At 37.6% G+C, this 24,414-nt stretch overlaps 2 protein-coding genes across 2 annotated transcripts; one reads left to right on the plus strand and one right to left on the minus strand.

Moving 5' to 3' along the window:
* Window positions 1-3,170: 3,170 nt before the first annotated feature.
* LOC148364539 (dysbindin-like) lies at window positions 3,171-13,333 on the plus strand. Its single transcript, XM_088337220.1, has 4 exons — window positions 3,171-3,358; window positions 12,007-12,159; window positions 12,227-12,370; window positions 12,441-13,333. The coding sequence occupies exons 1-4, from the start codon at window positions 3,316-3,318 to the stop codon at window positions 12,659-12,661; spliced, it is 561 nt and encodes a 186-aa protein (XP_088193346.1). The 5' UTR covers window positions 3,171-3,315; the 3' UTR covers window positions 12,662-13,333.
* Window positions 13,334-15,006: 1,673 nt separating this feature from the next.
* On the minus strand, window positions 15,007-24,401 carry LOC148364540 (protein LSM14 homolog B-B-like). Its single transcript, XM_088338685.1, has 9 exons — window positions 24,141-24,401; window positions 21,444-21,579; window positions 21,211-21,371; window positions 19,243-19,372; window positions 17,556-17,729; window positions 17,414-17,488; window positions 17,212-17,337; window positions 15,188-15,305; window positions 15,007-15,127 (listed from the first exon to the last, which is right to left on the minus strand). The coding sequence occupies exons 2-9, from the start codon at window positions 21,568-21,570 to the stop codon at window positions 15,019-15,021; spliced, it is 1,020 nt and encodes a 339-aa protein (XP_088194811.1). The 5' UTR covers window positions 21,571-21,579; window positions 24,141-24,401; the 3' UTR covers window positions 15,007-15,018.
* Window positions 24,402-24,414: the final 13 nt, after the last annotated feature.

The following is a 24,414-nucleotide window of genomic DNA, read 5'->3' on the forward strand; positions in this document are numbered from 1 at the left end:
TCGTGTTGTTAACCTTACAGCTTGTGTTTCATGTCATGATTTTAATTTTCAAGTAAAATAAGAAAACAAATTAACACAAGGATTATTAAAAGTATTATTTTTTTTCATATGTGTGTGTGTGTGTGTGTGTGTATATATATATGTGTGTGTGTGTGTGTGTGTGTGTGTGTAAACAAACAGACTGGGTACACAGACTTATAATTTATTGATGATTGGGTGGACTTTGATGATTTGATGATTTGATCGAATGGTTGTTTAAAAAAAAACCTTAATAAATAAGACGTTGCTACAGTTACTCATAACTTGAGTAGTTTTTCCACCAAGAACTATTTTACTTCTACTCAAGTAATTATTTGGATGACTACTTTTTACTTCTACTTGAGCCATATGATTCTGAAGTAACAGTGCATTTACAATAGTAAGATTTCTGGCTACTCGAGCCACCTATCTCTCCATCCATTTTCTAGACCGCTTATCCTTAGTAGGGTCGCGGGACAATGCCAATTAAAGGGACAGTGTGTAATATTTAGTACATCCTAATGGTGCAAAAAACTTTCATTCGGTAAAAAAATATTGATGTGAATACTAGGAAAAAAATACATGAATTATTATACCAATGTTATTTAAAAAAAATCGTAGGTCGAAAAACCTACCGTAGAGGAGTCCATACCGAGCATGCGCCTAGTGCAATTACACAACAGTGCCATCTAGTGTTCAAATATTGCACACTAGGGTAGGGGTACCACTAGTGGATTAAAGAAAGAAAGAAAACTCTCTCTCTTTCTCTCTCTCTCTCTCTCTCTCTCTCTCTCTCTCTCTCTCTCTCTCTCTCTCTCTCTCTCTCTCTCTCTCTCTCTCTCTCTCTCTATATATATATATATATATATATATATATATATATATATATATATATATATATATATATATATATATATATATAGACAGAAAAAAGAGAGAGAGAGAGATCTCTATATAAAGAGAATTTGGAGGAAAACCAGAAAGTCAGACAGAAAAAAGAGAGAACAAGAGAAAGTGACCGAAAGAGAGATAACAGATAAAGTGAGAGGAGATGGATAGAGAAAGAAAGAGGGTAACCAGATAGAAAGACAGAGGAATAAATAAAGAAAGAGAGAGTTGAAAAAGATAAAATGGGAGAGAAAAATACAAAAAAAGAGAAAGATAGTAAAAAGAGATAATGAAATAAAAAAGGAGAAAGGTAGGGGAGGAGAGACAGAATGAGAGAGAGAGAGAGAGTGAAAAGGTAACAAAGAGTGAGAAAAACATAGAGGTAAGAGAGAGTGAGAGTGAGAGGGAGGATGGGGGAATAAAGAGAGAAAAATAGTCAGAGAGAGGGAGACAAAAAAGAGGGATAGAGGAAGATAGAGGAAAAAAAAACATTGAAAAGAGAGAACAAAATAAAGAGAGAAAACATACTATGACTCCAAATGCTTTGTGAGTGGTGCTCGTCTTTGTCAATACCAAACTGATTTTTCTCGTGTTTTTTCCTGTGTGTTGTCTCCCGCAGGGCTGATCTGGCCCACGGGCCGCATGTTTAACATGTGCATTCAATTATCGCTTCACTTTTTAAAGAAAAGTTAACATGAAACCAAGAAACCAAATTGCTCTAAATGCATAGCTGTCAACCCCCACGGCTCCATGCCCTTACAAACTGTCGTATTTTCCCTAACAAAATACAAAATAATCTTACATCATATTATTTTTTCAAACGTGTTTATTGATGTAGTTTAACAATGTTATATTGTACATGTGTTTCGTTATATCATATATATTGTTAATTAACATTTTGTTGTCAGATACTGAGTTGCTTGACATGAATGAGGTTTATTATAAAAAAAAGTTCAAAAATTAGCTTGGATGTTCACTGTAGAAGGAAAACATACATGCCAATATAATCAAGTAGAATAATACATTTTCTCATTCAAATTATTAATTCATTTTCTGCCTTAAATTATTGTTGGTAATATAATGGAATAACCACAAACCTGTCTTTTTTCATTTTCTCCTTTTATACTTTTTTTTTTCTTAACTTTTTTATACAACATCATAATTCGTAATATAATGGATCAAAGCAAGTGAGCCTGTCGAGGGCCGGCTCTCGTTAATGATTTGAGCTGAAAAAGCCGGTTCTCTAAAAAGAGATGGACTTCCTTTCACTACACAACTACCACGGAATGATGCATGATGGGAAATTCCCAGGCGGCAGACGCATGCGCACAGTAGCATCAAACCGCTCGCTTCGTTTGCAATGAAAAAAAACGATACCGAGATAGAGGCTACCGCGGCAAACTCGTTTGACTTGATTGATTTGCCGTTTCGTGATAGTCGGTGTATACCGGATGCTACCCATCATTGACAAATTTGCGTTTTTCCGTACGGATTTTCTTGTACGTCGTACACGTCTTAAAATGCATAATAAACGTACTTTATACGGCAAAAACATACAAGTCGACAGGTATGTGTAATATTTTGATCATTTAAAACAAGAAGGTTGGGTGTGATTATTTCAGCCCCCAGGGTTGGGTAGGGTTACTTTGACTTGATTACTTTCAATTAATTTTGGATTACTCCAACACCAAATATGCTAATAAAAGACAAAAGAAACTAAATATTAATAAAATGACTACGGTAAATTTTGTGCAGGCTTGGGGAGTAACAGAATACATGGAACGGCAAAAATGATGTTGGCAAGCTGTTCGTTTTGTTTCTGTCGCATTTTATGTTAGTTTTGCCGGAGATCAAAGAGATCAAAGCCAGGAGAGAAAGCTTACCACGTGTTGTGAGTCATAATTTTATTCATATTTAGTTTATTTTGTCTTTTATTAGCATATTTGTTTTAGGAGTAATCCAAAAGTAATTGAAAGTAATCAAGTTAAAGTAACCCTACCCAACCCTGTAAGCCCTCCATTCTCCCAAAGATTGTATAATTATTTTGTGTGGTTCAGTCCATTTTGAAAGAATTAAAGAGTTTGAAAGAGGAAAAAAAAAGGAGGAAATGGCTGTACTAGAAGACGAGAATAACTCCCAAATCCCTTCTTGTTATTTTCCACTTGAGCACATAAAAATCCCTCTTGTCAAATCCTCGCCCCTCGCTAAACCCCGCCTACCTTTCCTCTCATTGGTCAGTTTAATGAGTTGACAAAGCCCCTCACTTGTTTCCTTTCCCATCCGAGTAGCTCACAAGCCACAGAACAGTAAAAGGCTGAAGGCGTCTGGGATCAGTTCCTCTATCTGGAGATGATTGACAACTCTTCTGCAGCTCCACAGAGCTAAAACACCATCTTTAATATCGACATCATGAGCTCCTCATCCGGAAGCATTCATAACAAACGTCTTAATTGTGAGTCATTTTTTTGTGTCTAATTTCTTAATTCAGGCAGGACACCATGCGGAAAGTAAGTTATGTTTTCACCGAATGATTATTTTGAAAAATTTTCCCCTCATTTTAAGATAATTTTTAAGCTTGTTTTTCTCTATCGCGTTTCCATTTTAGTCAAGCCCTATCATGTCCACCTGTGTCTTGTTATGTTGGCCAATCAGGTTTCGGGTCTCATCTGTGCCCCCTTCAAGTGCTTGGTCATCTAAGTTGTTTTCTGTATTTCTTTTTTTTTTAATTCTTTTTTTTGTGCTTAAAGAAATATTTTAGGAGTCTACATTCTGTCTTTTGTTGCAACTTCCTTGTGACATTTCCCCTTTTAGAATGTTATTATTTTACAACGGTTTAAGCTTAATTTTTCTTGTCAAATATAAAATAAAAATACAAAAATACAAAAAAATAAGAATTAAATCGAATGTGCTATATTAAAACACGTTTAGACTCTAATATTTATATTCTCATTGATCATATTTTAAACCTTTTTTGGGGGGTTAACATCTTTAAAAGCTGGCAAAATGATTTGACTGGGTACATGGCAGATGCTTTTTGCTCATGTTATGTATTTTGATTTCATGATCCTTTTTTGAATTTTACGATTTCATTTTTTTTTTAATTTAGTTCATTTAAGATATGTTTTTACTATGATTGTTTTAAAGCTGGTACTTAAATCTCCTACCACTGGCTAATTAATTTTACAATTTTTAAGTCAATTTTTGGTGTTAAATATTTTTTTTATTCTACATGTTATTTAAAACCAAGGGCTATATTTGATATAAAATATTTCTTATAAATGGTATCATTGATTTAGTTTGAGAATTATGTTTAAACAAGGAAGAAAAAAAATGTAGATTTTAAATGAGACTAACATGCCACTTAGAGCACAAGCATTTTACTTCAAAAATGTATTTTACTCCATTTTATTTCTTTTTTTTTTTTTTTCAATAGCACTTTTTTATTAGTCCAATTTATGAAAACTTAAGTGTCGTTGACGACTTTTCCCATCAAAGCTCCTCGATTGCCAACTGATGAATTATTTATCTGTGTATAATGCACTCAGGAATGAGTGGAGAGGTGTTGAAAAAGGATAGTAGGATGTTTAGACGTGTTATAAGGGATGGGCAGGGCACCTGTATGATGCGGCAGGGGTAAACCAGTGAAAGCTGTCGGGCCCTGCTGTTGAACAGAAGAGTGTGTTGTGTCAGTGTGACCCGAGTGACATGGCCGCTTTCTGGTGCCCCGCTTCATCTGGAGGGACGAAAGCATGACCAACTTGGGTGCCGAGGTGCTTAACTTGTTTGGGTGTTTGGGCATTTGGGTTGGCCATGGTCCAAAAATTTGTGTGTGTTTTTTGCTACTTTTTCCCTCTTTTTATTTTCTTTGTTTTTGTATGTGTTTGTCTTGCTGTCACCCCTCTCGAGGGATATGACCACGGTAGATAGATAGACCTATAAACAAACTCAAACTTAGGGTGCACGTTAAGCACAAGGTTTTACTGTATTTCAACGTATTCACGCAATGATTCATCAGTTAAACATTACTGACCATAATCGCAAAACATTGAATGCAACCACATCGCTTGACCCACACAAAAATCTAGTTTATTTTTGGTAACAATATCCAAATAACTTGGACTAATTGGGAAAAATACTCTGTCTTAATGGCCTGTGCTTAGAGGCGAGGCGCTTCATTTCTTTCGTCGCCTCACCTCTCCCACACTGAGACATAAGTACAGGGCAGCTTGCCCTACTTACGAACAAGATGGATCGGAGGATTGTTCGTTAGTTGAATTTGTGTGTAAGTTGCTTCAGTGTTATATTTTGTATGTTTAAGGCTTGTATAAGTAACCTGTTTTGTACTAAGATATAAACATTTCATAAAATGATACGCTCTATATAAATAAAGTTGAGTTTAACTTACCTTTGGAAGATTAGCTTCAAGAGGTCCTCCTCCGTGTTAGTGGCTGAAAAAAAGCGATCCAACCAATTTCTCAACCACATCAAGCTTTATTATTCCACTTTTATTTCAAAAGAAACAGCTCCCCTCTTCTTTACACTTTACACCAACCATATTAAATGGATGCACGAGATATTAAATAATAAAACCGTCAAAAATCCTACTGCGCTAAAGATAAGAGTATAGAATGTTCACACACCAACTAGGAAGAGGAAGCGGATTTCTTCGGGGTGGGTGCTGGGAGACCTCTCACTGCGACACCACACGCCAGTAGCGGCAGAAAAAAAGCACTATAGTAATGTCCTGTACTCTGGATAAAAGTTCACACAATGCAAATTAATTTACAGCAATGTCCGGATATTTTTTGACATCCCGAAAAAAAATGTTCGCATCTACCATTTTTCGCAAGTCGAACGGTCGTAAGTAGGGAAGCGTCTGTATTGCTGTTTTGCGCAATCACTAATATGTGAAATTACAAAGTTTCAGTTCAGTCTTTATATTTTTGATATATTCGTACCCGTTAGATGGTAACTTGGGCCGCGAAGAGGAAACATTTGGCATATGAAAAAAGTTGCAGATCATGCGAAAATTCACTGAAATCGAGCAGCTAGCCAAAAATTCACAGTACCAGAGACCAATGATGGTGAATAGAGAAAACCAAGTCGTCCTGAAAGTTCTAAATGTGAACCAAAGAACAACAAGGGAAACAAATCTTCGTTGAAGCTAATGATGAATTTAACACGACATTTAAAAAATACTTTAAATTTTATCTTAGTATCATGTTCATAGTTTACGTTGTCAATAAATTATTCTTGTAACAGACACACAGATTTAATCAGAAATTAAGGGTGCAGGTTATAAACATAAATGGGGTTAGGGTTATAGAATAACATTACTTGAAGGTAGGGTGGTTGATTTGAAACCTTGTTACTATCTGCCGCCATCTCCTGGCTTGAAGTCATGATTGCAGCCTTAGGCAGCTTGTACATCATGAGCATGCAATTACATACATTCTTAGACACGCTTGAATAAACCTTTTGGGCGGTTTGAGTTTGGACTTTACTAGAAGCAGGCCTTTTCTTAAACAATTTTTATGCTTTACTGACAATAAAAATGGAGAAAACCCACCAACATGTGGGGACAAGTATAACATCATTCTAGCACCCCCCAAACCCCATTCTTTGATGTTAATATATTCCACCCCAGCAGAATAAAAGCAGATAGGCGTAATGGCAAATAAAGCATAAGGCCTCTTTGAACTCCGTTGGCCATTAGCACATACTTATTAGAGAAAATATTTAACTAGCCCTTTTAAGGATACCTCCAATGATGCACCATACATTTAATTTTTTTTTTGCACTTTTATTGTGTTCATATTTAGCTAACATATTGTACTTTTTAAGGTCCTATGTTTCTTTATATGTGACGGAATCTGACTTGTGGCTGCATAATTCATTTGTGCATGTGCGACGAAGCAGTTTTGGGTAGAAAGACATAATGTGTGACACGGTTTGACAGCTCACCCAGAGCATTGAATAGCTGCAGCTGTGTCCATGCCGCTTTATGTGACGGTTGCAAAATCAGACAGGAATGTTGACTCATCGGCTTGAATAATCTTCATTGCTTCCATCTGAATGGGAGTCATCACCGGGGCAGGGACCAGTGTCTGGCGCATTGCTGAGAAACTGTAATTACAGTTACTAGGTACTTCATTTAAAAAGTAATTCAGTTACAACCCCCAGATTACTGACACCCAAAGGAAGCGTGTTACTAAAGTAACTGACCAGTTACAAAAACCTTTATATACTCGCATGGAGGTCAACCCCCTAAAACTGCTATAAGTAGCCAAATAATAAAATAAATAGAAGAAAATGTGTACAACAACCTGTGAAAGGGTGTGAACCATTTATATTTCTTAGCTTTTGTAATCCTTAGAGCTTGGAAACAAACACCTGACCGAGACACTCCATATCTGCCTCTGGGTTCAAACCACTCAAAGATTTCCTCCATTTCTGGGTACTGTCCAAGATGCAGCGTGTATTGCAAAAAAAATTTACTAATAAAAAGACCAACTTTCACCGTGAATTCTGTGCTCACGTTTGCCCCTTTGATTTACGGTTGGTTTGTTGTTCCTGCATAAGCCACGCCCCCTCGACAAGCTGCCTACCATTTGCTCTTGGTAGCGCACCACCAAATATGTGCATACAAACTGACCCCCTGATTTCAGTATTTTATTTTATAGTTGTATATTTGGCTTAAAGTCAAGTGTGTGTGTGTGTGTGTGAGAATTACAGTATGTCATAAAAGTGAGTACACTCTTCACATTTCTGCAGAAATGTCATAATCATGTTTAATTGGATAACACTGAAGAAACATCACTTCGACACAATGAAAGGTGATCAGTGTAAGTCTTAAATAGCAGTTTAAATGAATTTGTCCCCTCAACAAACTCAAAGTATAGTCATTAGTAGCCAAAATCCTGGTAACAAGTGAGTAAACCCTAAAGTAAAAGTTCCTAAAGTCAATATTTTGCCTGGTGTTAGGAATTAAACTATATTACAAGTTTAGCGTTAACTAATCCGAACAATTTGGTAATCTGACTCCATTAACCAAACACAAACTTTATTCTCCTAACAAATGCATGCTCTTTTCTTAATATAGGGAAACATATTGACAAGAGACAGGCACTTTTCACACCGGGAATGAGAAGCCTTTTCGTATGCCCTTAATATCACTAGTGGTAAAGTGTCGGCGCCCTGCCGCCATCACCAGGGTCTGTATCCTTTTGCCTACAATAAATTGCAATTTTGGCCAGCAATGCAGTATACCGTAAACCTTGCGTACCCATGCACACCTATCATTACTGTTTACATTTCCCATTATATCCACCGTATTCCACTGTGTATAAGGCACACCAGGGTAAAAGGTGGCAAATTTGAGGTTTTTAGATGCAACTTATCGTCTGGTAATTGCATTCCTTTGTAACGCACTAGCCCCAACAGGAACGACTCACCCTCCTTAACCCACAAACACGATGAAAGAGTGACTATGACCTCTTGCGACTAATAAGATTAAGGGATGCCGTCAGAGTTCAGTGGTTAAGTTCTTGCAACATGCTGTCTCTGTGAGGGTTTACATAGAACTGAGTGTGAACTTTTGCCATCAAGCAATTCTAGAACGGATCAAGCCGTGAATCCGACGAGCCAACGGGAATCAGTTACTCCCACGCTTGCTTTACCTGAGTTTTGATTACTGTGGGAACACGAGATTTCCTCGGGTGTGCTGTGCCGAGAAGATTCGATAGCGTGGAAAGCAATAGTGATATAATGGAGTTCCTTAATTAACCCGTGTCCCTTGGTAAGTGGATTTGGAAATGCAGCTATAAAAGCGGATGTGTCAGATGATCAATCCCATGGTGCTTGGGGCTTTAAGGAGGTCATTGGGGCAAAACGATGACCTAAAATCTGTTCTATCTTGATTCGGATTTCATGCACTGTATTACTTATTATGCGTAGTTAGGTTGAGAAATAACTGGGAAAAAGTATGTTATGTGATTCTTGGAGGATTAGAAACATCACACATAAACACAACAACCAGTTATGAAACGGCAGAAGAAATGGATAGATACAACTTTTAAATATAGATACAAGTTTGTTTGTTTCTCTTATTTTGCTCCTTAAAGTCCTTTATTACATCTTTATCCTGGAGTTCCACATCTAATCCTGTAAACAATGTTGTTAGATTGAAAAAAGGGTTTTTTTCATTTACCATTCATCTTTTTTTGTAAAGTATGAAAATACAAGAAATGAGCAAAATGATCAGATATGGAAGACAGTTTTTTGATTAGAAATGTTAAGTATTTTCTGTAAAATAAGTAAACATTTGAATTGCCAAGTCATTTTAATATAAAAACAAATACTTAATGATTTTATTTTAAAAATGGTATGCTTTGTACTTTTGGTAAAATTAAGAATATGTATATAAATGTTTTCTTTTTAAAAAAAGTGCTTACATATATCCATCAGAACTAACGGTTTTACACGGAAATGTAATGCTTAATATGCTGCATTTTTTTATCTGGATTTTCTTGCAACCAATCTGTAAAAAAGGTGAACATCTGGAGAATGCAAACCAACCCACCAGCATCCCCGAAAAGGAAAAAAACAGGCTAACGAACATCAAATTTTGTCCATATAAATGGATAGACTGACAACAAAACATGTCAATAAAAAGAGTGCTAAAAATCTACAGTTTGAGAACTATCTAATGTACAAGTGGTTCTGATAAGTTCATTCTGTTTCTAATAATGGACACCTGCAAAGCAGTTCACATGTGATGCCGGTTTGTTATATTTTGACTAGTATTTCACTGTTTGTTTGGACTATTATGCACTGTTGATATTATTTTCGCTATCGGCCAATCATGTTGCTCCTCTTTTTATTTTTACATCCTTTAGGGTGAAAATGCATTTCTAACCTAGATTTCATAAAAATAAAGTGCTCAGTGGGCGGGGCTTTTTTAACAAGTTGGAATTTCATATCTTAGGTTTGGGAACTTTCATGTTTTCATTGAAAGTTCAAAAATCATTATTGTTCATTATTCTATCCTTGTTTTCGGTGTCTACTATAAACTATTGGTATAACTTTAACACTATCTATGGCATAGACCGAGGGAAGACATGCTTTTATGTAGTAATACGTCACTTTTATGAGAAAATCTAACTACTATGCACACATGTTGATGTCAACTTGATTTGTATTTGTAAAATTCTCAACAATCACTCACCCAATTGAAATTTTTATTTTATTTTGTATTCATACAACTCACTTTTCAAGAGGGCACAAGCCTCTATCTGTGTCTTATTTTAACCTGAGTGACACATTCTGACATTTCCCTGCGTGACTGCCTGAAATGCTGATTACAGAACTCAGCAAGTACCCCATTGGATTGAGGCTGTTTCTGTGGCCTGACCTTCCTTCTCCTTGTCATCAACGAGCTGGCAAATGACCTGGCGTTTTCATTTGACACAGAGAAGAGTTAATGGCAGCCCCTGGGCCTGACATCTCCGCATTTAGCTGCCAGATCAATGTGCTTGCCTTTGCCGTTCGTGCAGTTGGCGCTAGTCAAGTGCAGCTTTGGGGTCCTGTCCTTCAGGAAGGGCGAAGCACGTGCAGCACAAAAACAAAGATTGGAACGAGGGGGGGGGCTTGGCCAGATCCATGATGTCTATGTCACGTTGTGGAAGTATTGACAAAGTCAAATACAAGTCCAAGAGGTTGATTTTATCCTTGCTCCACTACACTTTAATTGGTTTCCCTCCAAGTTGGATCGTCCGGGTCACTTCCTCCACTTAAAACTCAGCTTTTATGCAGCTCTGAATAGCCTTCCCTACGGAGTTGTTGTCGGACTTTTTGCGGAAAGGCAGAATGTCACGAAGGCACGGCCAGCTCGCTCTGCTGTATTCATTCTTTCGACCTTCTTCTGTCAATCCACATTTCCAGCTGCTTCTGAGCCCGGTCTTTGACCTTTTTCTTTCTCAAATCCCAGAGTGCACGCCAGGGGTTGCAGAACAAAACATTGAGGGAGAAGAGTGACTGCAAACAATCGAAAAATGGATCAGAAAAAAAAAATGTTAAAAGTAACATATTTTGTAGATTATCAAAAATTAAGTGCATACTTCCTAAAATAAGATACAAATTTAAAGGTGGTGGTGCGTGATTTCAATTGTCCTTAGAAAGCTAATAGTAGATTATATTCTCGTATGTGTTTATGTCTTTCTGAGATCAAAGAGCTTTTATAATTGGTTTTCCACTGTGCTTATCGGCTTTCATCTTACTTTTAGCATGCTTTTCGGGGCACACAACACATTAGGAAGCAGGAATGGAGGAACAAGGGGACAAAGGGGGTGGAGAGTGATTTCATGCTTGTCCCGTGACTTTTTTGTTAGTGTAGCACGAAAGTAAGAAAAGGCCTTTTTTCAAGTTCAGTCCAATTTCCAACCCAAGCCTCTAAAACTCTTTTATGTGAGCGTCTCTAAGAAATGCATGTGTTTTCACGTGCCGCCTAAGCTTTACAGAGGCTGCAAAGATGACATAAGGTTGGAAATGGAGTTGGCAAGTTTCAAATTCCATTTAACACCTTTTAAAAATGACTAAAATCTCCCCATAGAACTTTTTTTGTTTTTGTTTTTTGTTTTTTTTGTAGTTAAGATTAATATAGAGTTGAGACATCAAAATGTGGTATATTAGTCAAGTTATTGCCGAATCACGACAGCCTTTTTGAGTTTTGACTCAAAATATAGATCCACAAATTAAATCTTGCCCGTTTTGCAAAATATTTTTCACATTTTTATTTGTTTTTTCACATTTCTTTAGTGAAGTGTAAAAATAAATAATCCTTCAAAATTAAAAAACTATTTTTAAATTGCATTTGTCAGATAACTATTTTTCCCTAATTATTGCACTCTGCTGCTTCTTCTGCTGGAAATGTGAATTTCCCTGCGGGGATGAATAAAGTGTCTGTCTGTCTGTCTGTTTCAGTTATGGTGTTTCATCCACTAGGATATTTCTTTTGTTGAACATGTTTTCTGCCAAAGGTCTTCATCCCGGAAAAATAAACAGAAAATAGCTGAGAACAAAATTCTGTTTCTGTATTTATAGCGGAGAATGAACGAGCTCCAAGGATTCCAGACATGGATGTAGCCCATCAGCTCAAATTGAGGGAACGTCAACGCTTCTTTGAGGAGGTCTTCCAACACGACGTGGACGTCTACCTGTCCTCATCCCTCCTTTCTATTAGGGACTACACGAGACGTGAGTTGGACAAACTCACTTGGCACCCTTCGCAGTTCTGCAATATTTTAAAATTTTACTCTCATAGCCCCCATTGGTAGCATTTCATCGATGGAAGTGAACGTGGACATGATGGAACAGATGGAGCTGATTGACATATCTGACCAAGAGGCTTTAGACGTCTTCTTGAGCTCTGGGGGTGAAGACAACGCTCTCAATTGTGCAATTCCTGGTAACAATTTTCAGATTTTGACACTAAAATAAATATAAGGCTACCCTAATATTTCTTTTTTAATCCGCAGTCAATGGAAACAAACCTGAAGGTGCCCTGACAAATGGACTCCTTCGACATGTCCTTGAGGGTTTTGACTCCAAATCGCGTGTTTCTTCCACATCTTCAATTTCTTCTTCTGACAGTCAGATTAACGCTAATCTTGGTGAAGGCTTTAGAGTGCTTTCGCAGGATCAGCTCACTTGCAAAGACAGAATTGCAGCACCAGAAGAGACTGAAGAGGAAGTTTGACTTCGTCGAGGAACGAATAATGGGGTCTCATCTGACCAGCCCCTGCAAAAATTATAACTCCACCACACACAAATCACTGCGCTTAGATTTTGATGATATTAGGACACCACCTGCGACAATAAGACCTCGACCACACATCACATCACTGCCATCATATTTTGATGATTTTAGACTAGTTTAATTGATGTATTCGAGGTAAGGATTATGGACTGAACATTGCCCGGTTTTACCTCTTTTCAATGAACAAAATAAGGTCGGAATATATTTGCCATACACGATATTTAATTACTTTTATCTTTGACAGGAATGGCACAAGAACAAAAACAACTTCAATGTTCTATTAAGAGACATATTTTACTGTTTGACACCAACGCTCGTTATTGTGAGGAAGTAAGATTCCAATGCTTCGTTGTTTTCTGCTGCTCCTTGTTGCATATCGTATAATTCTCCCATTCGTTTAACAAAGCTACAGATGAATTAGTGATTTTGTTATATTTTATTGATATTGTTACAATGTAGATTTTCAATTGAAATAACTTCTGTACTATGCAGCACATACTCGGTCTGTCGTTCACACGGACGTATCGTATTCTCGCAGTTAAATAAACGACTGTTGCCAATTTTGTATCACTGCCTTGTTTGAATAAACATTAATAAAAAACTTAACTACTTTTCAGCGTGCATTGTGGGTAATTGAGTGACCTAGAGTCATTCCCCCCCTGACATTGAAAACATACCATTTAGGGATGTCAAAGTATAAAGTTCTAGATCAGCAAATACTATTGTTCAGTCTAATTTATCGATAATAGTTAAAAGCTATATGACTAGTTTTTTTAAACTTCTAAACACTTTTAATGTATGGATTTTTACCTCAAACTACTTACAACGCCCCTACTTCTTTAAATATGCATTTTTTTACTCTAATGTTTAAGGTCAGTTAATCCCTTTTAAGACGGGAGTTAAGCAACAAGTAGCTCTTAGGCACTTTGAAAAATAAATGAAAAACATTTTTGTAGAACAAGCATGCCACAAATAGTATTAATCTTATATATATATATATATCACATTATTTACATATACAATTGTACACTGTCCCCAGCCAACTCCACCCACAGAATAAGTCACAGTGACTAGACCCTCCAGCTGTATATTTGTAACCCCAAAGTGTTTATATGTAATCAAAACTATAATCTACATTTGTGTGTCATTCACATCAATAATTAGTTCACTGTGTGTACAATGGCATTTTGCCTATTAACATATTGTAATCAGTTGAACTTTATTTTGAAAAAGCACCAACAGGAACGCAATGCATAAGACCACATCTCTATAAAAAGGAGCAAAGCTTTACACTCTTCTGTGGAATTCCTACATGCTCGGCCACCTGGGTACAATGGTGACCAAGAAGGTCAAAAGCCACTAATTCATCTCCCCAGCCAGGGAACATGGCAGTACCAAGCCATGATTCTCATTTTTCCCATTCCTTTGGCTTATGAATGTGACTTAATGCATAGAATTTTCTGAGGTTGGGGAGGTCATGTTTCTCCCCCAACTCCTGCTTTAAAACGAAAGTCAATTTTGCTTTGATCAGCACAAACCCAATACTGGATTTTTTTTTCTAGCTTATTAAATAAGCTAACATTTTATAAACTAATGTTCATTGTAAAGAGCACTTCAATGGTTGGCTGGATACAAATTTTTGAATAGCTTCTGAAATCACTTTAAATGTCCCTTAGATCATACCAAACTTTTCCAGGAAAATTATAATTGGTAATCATTGTTTAAAAGACTGATCATCCATTAGCATTTGTGAGCACTAGTTAACCTTTGAGTTTGGGTGTGTGCATACATTGTTAATTTAGTTTATTCTGAAGTAAAAGCTTGTTATATGCAGTTTAAAGTTTGCCTTGTGTGAAATGACAAGTTGGATTGAACCTAGTTTTTCCAGATACAATACCAAAATGTGTACATTTAATGACAATTTGGACACTTGAATATGAATTACAGGTAGAAAAAAATGCAGCTGACCATTTCATACGGGAATATTTTATTACATATCGGATCACAGACAGTCAAGCAAATGGCCCATCAAGACCAATACAGTACCAAAATTAAATTGCATACCTGATACAATTCAAAGCCTCGTTGAGAATTGTGAGCCGAACAAAATTTGTTTAATGACTGCTGGAATAAAGTAAATTCCTCTCCCCATGGAAATGTACACATTTCCGATTTACATTGGAAAATAAATCAAGCACTTCAAATTGAAAAAGGGGGAGCTCATTAAGTATTAAGTATCTATTTACAAAAAAAAAAAAAACTATTTCCACTTAAATATTGGGGGAGGGGGGGCATTATCAGTCACCCTTGCGCAGCCCTTTACGCCCTCGACCCCATCTGAGGAAACGCCCCTGCACCCCGAAAGTCTCCAGGTTTAATTTTCTTTGCTCTTCCCTCGTAGTTCTCCTGAAGCATACAAATTGTTGACAGGAACTTCAAGGACTCACACAAAAAAATGTTTCTTACCTGGGTTTCATGTCTGATGAGATATTGTCAAAGAAGCCCTTATTTTTGTCATAGTACTTATCACCTTGCATCTCCTCTGTATGCAGACTGTCTGAATCCTCGTGTGTGGACCCCTGAACTGCAACATAAGAGGAAATCAAGGTACAAGTTAACATGCAGGCAGTGTGATTTGGAACAGACCATTACCACTATTTTGAAGTTGTAAAACCATGCACAGAAATCTGATTACATCTCATCTCATCATCCGTACCGCTTATCCTCATTAGGGTCGCGGGGGGGCTGGAGCCCATCCCAGCCATCTCCGGGCAGTGGGCAGGGGACACCCTGAACTGGTTGCCAGCCAATCGCAGGGCACACAGGGACAGACAACTCATTCGCTCATTCACACCTAGGGACAATTTGGACCGGCCAATTCACCTGAAATGCATGTTTTTGGAACGTGGGAGGAAACCGGAGTGCCCGGAGGAAACCCACGCAAGCACGGGGAGAACATACAAACTCGGCACAGGAAGTCTGGAGCTGTATTTGAACCCACGACAGGTTCCCATGACATGAACTGTGCCGCACAAGCACTAACCACTGCGCTGCCGTGCTGATTACATCTTTCCGATTAAAGGTTTGGTTAGTCTTTTCATTCTCAATTACTTGTGCATGAGCTATATTATATAAACTACAGCGCACCCACAATATTCCTTTAAAGCTGCAAGAAATTAAAACTACAGTATGAGCAGGTTGCATTAAAACATTTGAAAGAAACTTAATATACCAGGAAATCAGGTTTCACAATTACATTAACTTGTTTCATTCATCCATAAATGGGTACTGTGAGTAGAAGTATTTCATTGTAATTATATGCTGGATTTCTGGTCTAAAGGCACACAGATAAAGAGCATTTCTAAATTCCTGGAAAATTTGTTTTGGGTTACTCGTCCGTAAAATATGGTATATACATTTAAGTAATCCGATGGCTGGGATATTTTTGTGCATCAAAGCAGTGTTAGTGTAATACAGAGACTGCTGTTGCATGCTAACTCTGGCTTACTCGCTAGAACATTTGTGTATTGTCGATTTATTTTAATTAGAATGACTTTCTGGGGGTAAAAAAAAAAAAATGGGGAGAGGTGGGGTTGATTTGTGCAACATGTCAGAATTACATTGAACCCGTAATAAGGAATTACATAAAATATTTTTATCAAGATAACTGTCATTTAGGTTATATTTTTGCTAATTTAAAGAAAGTTAAAAATTTGTCAAAATTATTGGGAAATGCTTGGATCTTAACTAAAATAAAACAAAGTACATTCAAAAAAACATGATACAACACGAGGAATCCCTTTACTAGTACGCACTACAGCGCAGGAAAGATATTTAATGCCACAAAAAACTGGCACTTCAGCTCACGTGCATCAGTTAATTTATCAAGAACATTCAATTTTGCCCTCAAAATATATTTGATACCAAAGTTGTATTCATCTGTATAAATTTAAAGTCCTTGCTTTCGGCAAGCCACATGCACACCTTGTAAACACACCAATAGATCCCAATTTTGAAGCGTAGAGAGAACAAGCACTGCATTTTGCTGAATTTAGAGTGTGTCATGAAACTATCAATGTAAAAAATTAAACGCAAAATCTCTTTTAATCAGATTACTCTTAAACGCCATGCATACGGGCCGTTTGGTTTGTTGCCCGAGTTGTAAAAGATTCATAAGGATTCCTATAGATATCTAATATTCTGTTTCCGATTGGATTATTGCCAGCAAGACGTGGTTTATTCGTGACTTTACATAATATTTTAGGTATCGCAGTGAATCCTTGCTATGAGTCGGGATTAGAGACTCAAGTCTTAATACCCTATAAATGATATACACTTAGGCGGCCTACAGAGACAAGATGGCGGCAAGTATTTTAATCTCTACAAATTTGGGCAACATTTGCAGTACACCTCTCCTGCACATCAAGCTAGCCCCCGCAATAGGTTAAAAAGAAAAGCGCCACCAAGACCATATTCCGAACTCAACACACCTACAACTTCCTTGGTGAGTTCCTCTTTAAATTGAGCATTCGCAGATTCAAAATCAAAATCCGAATCAAACGTTATCTTATCCTTCATGTCCTTCGCAAGCCACTGGCCTTTGGATCCGTGACTTCCTGAACAAAAACAAAACATTGCTTTACGTTAGCAATATGCAGCTAAGGCTTGCACATTAAAGACATTTTATGTTACTTTGTCTTCGCCTTGGTTTTCCATTATTGCTACTGAATTGAGTCTCCGCTTTACTTGGTTGGGATGTGGTCTGATCTAGGGATTGGGATCACAAAACATTAAAATGGGATCTCCAAAGGATGAAAACGTAAAATGCTCTTACAATTTGGGACATTCTCTTTGTGAACTTGAGAAACTGATCGCTGGGCTGGACGAACGTGCCGTTTGACCGGTGGAGTAGCAAGTTTCTCATTTTTCGGAGCACTGTTCACCAATGGAGCCGTCTGAACTGCTTGTTCTACCATCGGAGCTCTCCTGACAGGAATACCATGAAACCCTAGAAATGCACAAATTGTGATAGTTGTAGGCCAAGGGTGTCAGACTTATTTTTGATGGAGGCCACATGCTAGAAAAAACATTTCACAGGGACCAGTCGAGTCATGTCTATTTGTATTGCCCTTAATCACAAGAAGTCTCTAAGGCAGGGGTGTCAAACTCATTTTACTCATTCTCTCGGGGGCCGGACGGGTAGATTAGAGAGAAAGGGAAAGAGAAAGTGAGAGAAACAAAAAGATTAAAAGAGACATGGTGAGAGAGAAAGAAAAATCCAAAAAGAGATAGAAAAAAAGACAGAAGGGGAGAAAGAGAAATGGAAAGCAAGAGAAAGAGGGAGAGAAAGAGAAAATGAAGGAATAGAGAGCAAATGAAGGTAAAAATACAGAAAAAGAGACAGAAAAAGAGACAGAGTGAAAGAGGGCGAGAGAGCAAGAGAGAGAGAAAGTAGAAAGAGCGGAAAAAAACCAGGAGACGGAAAACAGGGTAAGAGAGAAAGGAGGAAAAGAAAGAAGAGATGGAAGAAAGAGCAAAATAAGGTAAAAAGACAAAGAGGAACAAAGAAAGAAGAGACAGAGTGAAAGAGAGAGAAAGGGAGGGAGAGAGAAAGAGAAAAAAAAATACAAGTACAGCGTTTGTGAGAGGCACCTGGCCTTGGCAACATCTAGTGGACATATTTCAACCTGCAGCTCGTTTTTCTCTTGCGCTTCTCTGAGCGTTGTCTCACGGGCCTGATCCGGCCCGCGGGCCACCTGTTTGACGCCCCTGCTCTAAGGGCTTTAAAGACTGCAGAGTACTGTTACACCATCCCTTGATCGAAAACTTCAGCATGAGGGCAAGGAATAATTCAAAAAACCTCAGCATGAGGAAAATGAACAGACAGTACACATAAAATCAACATGAATTATGTAGGTAATAATAGAATGTCCGGTTGTTATCATCCAACCATCCTATGCATGTGGGGGTGCTGGAGCCCAGCTATCTTCAACAGTGGGTAGGGGACACCCTGACCTGGTTGCCAGTCAGACACAGGGCAGAGAGACAAGTCAATTGTTCATTCACATCCAGGGACAATTTGGACCTGACATGCATGTTTTTGGAATATGGGAGGAATTCAGAGAACCTGGAGGAAACCAACGCAGGCACAGGGACCTTCCTTAACACACAACCACCCAACATTTAGCAGTCATTAAAAAAAAGAAAAAAAAGCTTGATTAATGTACGTTTGTTTTGTGCGCTCATTTAGGGTGGTGATGGCCCTGAGGAAGATTTGTCAAATTCAACACCGGAATGGGCTTCCTCAATGTTCTTGGCATCAGCAACTAATACAGCTACAGTGGGTGCTTTGCAAATGGTACCAAACTTTGGACACACCGGTGGGAATATTTAAAACTGCAGGTCATTGTGGCTAATTTTTCTCTTGTGCTTTTCTCAGCACTCTCGCAGGCAACAAAAACGATGCGGCGGGCCACATTTGGCCTGTGGGCCACGAGTGTCGCACGAGCTGTAGACTTTACCTAGTCCATGTGCAGAGTTGCACTGTTGAGTGTGTAGAGCGCCACCTGGCGTCTGAATATAGTTGGGCATCACATCTTGGTCACGGCTCCAGCGTGGGTGATATCCACTAGAGGGGCTTCCAAGAGATGACTGTTGAAAGATGAAGTTACATATCAGCTCTATTGGAATATTTATTCAACTACAATCAAAATGAATTACACACTTATTCTTCTGTCAGCCCACTGGATTGATCTGTGTTCGTGTGGTTGCCAAAGTTTGCTTTCAAAATAAATTACTTGTCAACCAATGCACATCTAAAAATGTTTCCTTAACCATATTCCTCATCCGTTTTAGAGACTATCGTTTTAAGAGGAATAGATATTTATACAATTTACATGAATTATTTAAAGGTCAGTTAAGTGATCGTAACTGGAAACTACTTTCGGCAGAATTTTTTTTATTAAGCAAACGAGTAGTCACTCGCATTTGCAAAGAAGTCCTCTTTTTGGTGGAAGAGGCATTTGTTAAAAAAAAAAAAAAAACACATTCATCAATGCATTGTCAATCAGTTATTTCTTTTTAAGATTCTCGTTGGATGTCACAATGGTCTACCAGTAACCAACAATCCACCTCCAATAACGGATACAATTCCTCTACTTATATAGAGCATGTAGTCAATGATACTAGGCACCAATACAACTAACATAAAATTTCCCCTTGCACAACAAGTTATATTTGATTACCTCAAAACATTTTTTTGATTCATATTGCAATGTATTCTGTTTTTTTGTACTCACAAATACTAGATGGCCTTTTGCTAGCAACAGTATTGGTGCTCACCCATCCCCAATAAATGTGCGACAAATGATTTGTTAGCGGTGAGATTTTTTTTTGTAGATGCCAAGTACTCAAAGATCAAATATTGCATTTTAAAATGATGTGTCTAAATACAAAAATGTACTTGATATACTATCCAAGCCCATCGACCTTTGACAATGGGTCTCAAACAAGACTTAGACATGCCACAAGGGATTGCTGACAACAGTGCTCTAAGAAAACTAATAAAATACGGCTCTATGTTGTTAATTAAACTCAACTTTCTCAAATTTACTCTTCAAAACCTTTTCTAAACTTGTAAAGTAACAATCAAGTTGTAGTTGCATTTTCCATTTTTGCTCGTTATCAAATATGGTGGCCGTTAGAAGTCACATGACCCTAGGAAGAGTCAATCCTAGATTGATCTTCACCAATTGTTTTTTATCAGTGTGCCGGGGCACACTACTGTGCCGTGAGACCTTGTCTAATGTGCCAAAGGAAATTGCCCTAACTTATATTTATCAAAAAAATAAAAAACCCAGACAATTGGTCAATACTATTGCTTTCTTCCAACGATCAGCTGAGTAACAAACAAATATCAATACAAGTAGGTGGCAGAATACAATTTAACTTTTTGAAATATTTGCCTGCTCATGGGGCTACAGTATTTAGTACGTTTAATGATTTTTTGATAAAACCATTTAAGATTGCACAGCAAAAAAATATGCCAAATAAAGTCAAAATCTTGCATAGTTTGGATTTTACCACAAGTTATAATGTATAATGTAATGTTAAAATGTTCAACTTGCAGATAAATTGTTCATGTCATTTTTATCAAAAACAAAAACAAAAAAATAGTAACATTTGAAAAACAGGGGAACACTATTGTAAAATCCCAAATGACAGAAAAAATATTAAATAATTTGTTACCACCTGAGCCATCATGACCACAAATGAAAAGAACTTTAGACTGTCAAATCTGGCAACACGATAATATCTATAAGAGATGTGTTTAAAAACAACAAACTGGTGTTGGGCATTCATTTTAAGGGCCTGATTTAGAAATTTTGTAATGAAAATAAGAGCTCCTTGACTCAATAAGGTTGGCACACTGAACTGTGTGGCCTTAATCTAATGCAAATTTGTTGGGAGAAGAGAACAAAGAAATCCACCTGTATAACTGCTGGGTCCCGAAACCCAAGATGTGTCTTTGTAGGCTCAAGCAAAGTAATGTCCTTTATGTCACTTCCTCGAAATATAATATAATCATATACTACATCTTTCGGTGGAAAGGGACTTCCAGTGGGCCGGTCCTCTGTCCCAAAGGTCTTGACTGTTTTAAACACACAGAATTTTATAGTTTCAAGTCATTTAACACAGTAAAATATGCAAAGACAGTACTTACCTTTGCCCAAAGCGACAGTGAACTGTTCTGTGTCTACGAAGATTAAAACGCCTTCATAACGGATCTGCGCTTTAGATATGAGATTGACTTTACTGCCAATGTAAGGCGTTCCACTTGGGGTACTCATGTTGCTAGCCTATCCACCAAGAAACACAAAAAATGAGAGGTGAGTTCCTCTCAGCAGCAAGACATTAACTCATCAGTGACTAGCAGAACTAGCAGCACCTGTGTCATTGATCAGACCCACATTTGAGGCAATTTGGTTGGCTGCATGAATGAATGAATGGATTTATGACAATTTGTTTCAAGCAGTCACAAAAAAATGCACAGAATAATCGTTAAAGAAAAACATGGACTGAAAAAGGCTGATTTTGGCTAAAAAATTAGACAGAGAGACCAAACAAGGAAGAAAATATTGATTGATTTGATTCTTATGTACCAATACAGAGCATTGATCCGCTATCTCGGCAATTAATGACAACTTTCCTACAATTAAAAGAAACGTTGATTCAAATACTAGGCAAAAATACATGAACTATCTTACGAAATGTTATTTTTATAACATAACTTAATGTTATTTTTTTTAAAAAAATCATTGGTTGAGAAATTTGTATCTCTTTAACACAGCGGAATCCGCATTTAGGTCGCAGCCATGTTTGTCCAATGTCCTGCTGCCACGCTGCTCTCCGTAGCCCTTTTGCATGTTAGACAAATGTCCGTGCTACAGAGAGACGAAAATGAACCCATTTTTTTAAATTTTGCTGCTAAATGTTGCACTTATTTTCATTAACTAACATTGCATTCTTATTATAACTTAGGCCAGTCTCTGAGCACAACGTTGTAATTGTGTTTCTGCCTGTTATCCTCCATCCATCCATTATCTGCACCGCTTATCCTCAGAAGGGCCACGGAGGTGCTGGAGCCCATCCCAGCTATCATCAGGCAGTGGTCAGGGGACACCCTGAACTTGTTGCCAGCCAGGTGCAGAATACACAGAGACAGACAATTCATTCACACCTAGGGACAATTCGGAATGGCCAATTAACCTCATATGCATGTTTTGGGGAATGGGGAAGGAAACCAGAGTAAAGCCACGCAGGCACAAGGAGAACATTCAAACTCCGCACGGGGAGACTGCGTTAGCTGGAATTAAACCCTGGACCTCTGCACTGTGGGGCTACTCGCCAACCACCTGTTTTTAGTTTTTAAAGTGGCCTGCACTGCGGAAAAAAAACTATTCACTGGTACTTTTGATCATTTTGGATATTATTTTCATATTTTTCTTAAAATGTAGACATTTTGAAGAACAAAATACAAACAATAATCACATTGCATCATCTGCATTACAACTTTGACGTTGTTAAAAGTGGTAAATACATTTTTATTATAATTATTTTATTCCTAAAAATACAATATTGATTTAAATAATAGGCATTGGCAGGTTCTTACACCGTGTCCTCAGGCTCCTTGGGATTTTTGGACTGCATAGGCAAAAAGCCATCACAACATCTTGGGAGCAGCTTGGGGGCTCTCCTGGCCTCTCCCCTCGTACCTTTTCCATTATGCTATAGTTCGGTGCTGAATCTAAAATCTTATGCGTGTACCAGAAGCACACTCTCACTCACACTCAGACAAGCGACAATGGATGAACAAGCAGCAAAGCTGTTCGTTAGGAAACACTGCACCTCTTCAGAAGACCACCGGGCTGAATTTCGTACTGTAGCCATAATTTCAAAATAGTGTTCCTTGCGGCAAAATTCAAACACGCGGCACTATTTTAGAAATGGCGGGGAGGACGAACTGAACCTTCTTTTCTCTACTACCCTCTAGGAACAATCATTGGTCAGCAGTGCCCCAAAGTAGCGCATCAATCAGTGGTCGGCAGTGATACTTTAAATCCGGGGTATAGAACCTTAACAAAGCGGGTACCTAAGGCCGGGCTCCCAGGGACTAAGAACCGGTTAATTTTTCATAATCGAAAACTAAAAAAGGCTGGGCGATTCGTTCCGAGGCGATGCGAGGAAGGCCATAAACGTGTAGTGGAAAAGGGGCCGAAACACCGGATGACCCTGGGAGAGTCACTAATGATAATAATAATAATAATAATAATAATTTCCTTTGTATTGTCATTCTTTGTAACAATGTACACAGAACGAAATGTCGATACACCTGACCCGTTGTAGCGAGCCGATGCAGCCGCAGCCAACAGAGGGCGCCGCCATTTTACCAATGTTGTGTCCATAAGGTGTATTATCTAGTAATAATCCCAAAAATGTTTATGCTCTTAAATGAACAAATAGGCCATCGGTTGATTCTTAACAGAATTTGTTCTTATACCACTTTTTTAATGAATAGTGTTTGTGTGTGAGTAGGCTATGCATTTCCAAATCATTTTTCATTTGAGGACCAGATAAGGAATAATATAAAACAATTAAGAAAATAAGTAATTGTTTTAATTCTTAGAAAAAAAAGCTCAAGTGAATTGAAAAGTAATGCAGTATTTCAATTCATTTACTTACAAAAAAACTCGAGTGAAATACAATATATATTTTGATAGTGTATTTGCGCCTTCTACTGGAATTCTACCGCGGAAACACTTGTTAACTGGAATTTTCTAATCGGAATTAAAGCTAATGCATTGAGGAATCAAAATTTAAGATATTCTTATCGTCCCTTAAAGGGAATCAGTAGTCTTACCTGAAAAGGAAGCTATGTTGAACAAAAACAAAAAACAGAAAGGAAAAATATTATTAAAAAAACCAAAATATTAATGTCGGATCCAATACTGTATCGGTAGACACACACTCAAGATAAATTAAGATATATTTTTCCCTCTTGGCCCTTTTCATATTTATATTTTAAACACAATTTTAACCTTGACTGGAAAAATGTGCCCCCAAAAAATGATAATAATCAGGGCAAAAGAAATGAGGAAAGAAAAATAAACGTTTAATCACGGAAGAAGCGTTTA

Source organism: Urocampus carinirostris, chromosome 6 (assembly GCF_059441175.1).
Source record: "Urocampus carinirostris isolate Australia breed hairy pipefish chromosome 6, RoL_Ucar_1.0, whole genome shotgun sequence".
Taxonomy (NCBI): domain Eukaryota; kingdom Metazoa; phylum Chordata; class Actinopteri; order Syngnathiformes; family Syngnathidae; genus Urocampus; species Urocampus carinirostris.

Excerpts from the sequence above, each read along its gene's own strand:
- LOC148364539 (XM_088337220.1), top strand. The coding sequence starts at position 3,316 with ATGAGCTCCTCATCCGGAAGCATTCATAACAAACGTCTTAATT. Across the intron at positions 3,359-12,006 it reads TCATAACAAACGTCTTAATT|CGGAGAATGAACGAGCTCCA; the intron begins GTGAGTCATTTT and ends CTGTATTTATAG. Across the intron at positions 12,371-12,440 it reads TCTCAATTGTGCAATTCCTG|TCAATGGAAACAAACCTGAA; the intron begins GTAACAATTTTC and ends TTTAATCCGCAG.
- LOC148364540 (XM_088338685.1), bottom strand. The coding sequence starts at position 21,570 with ATGAGTACCCCAAGTGGAACGCCTTACATTGGCAGTAAAGTCAATCTC. Across the intron at positions 17,489-17,555 it reads CAAAGAGAATGTCCCAAATT|ATCAGACCACATCCCAACCA; the intron begins GTAAGAGCATTT and ends CCCAATCCCTAG. Across the intron at positions 15,306-17,211 it reads ACTCACCAAGGAAGTTGTAG|TTCAGGGGTCCACACACGAG; the intron begins GTGTGTTGAGTT and ends CTTATGTTGCAG.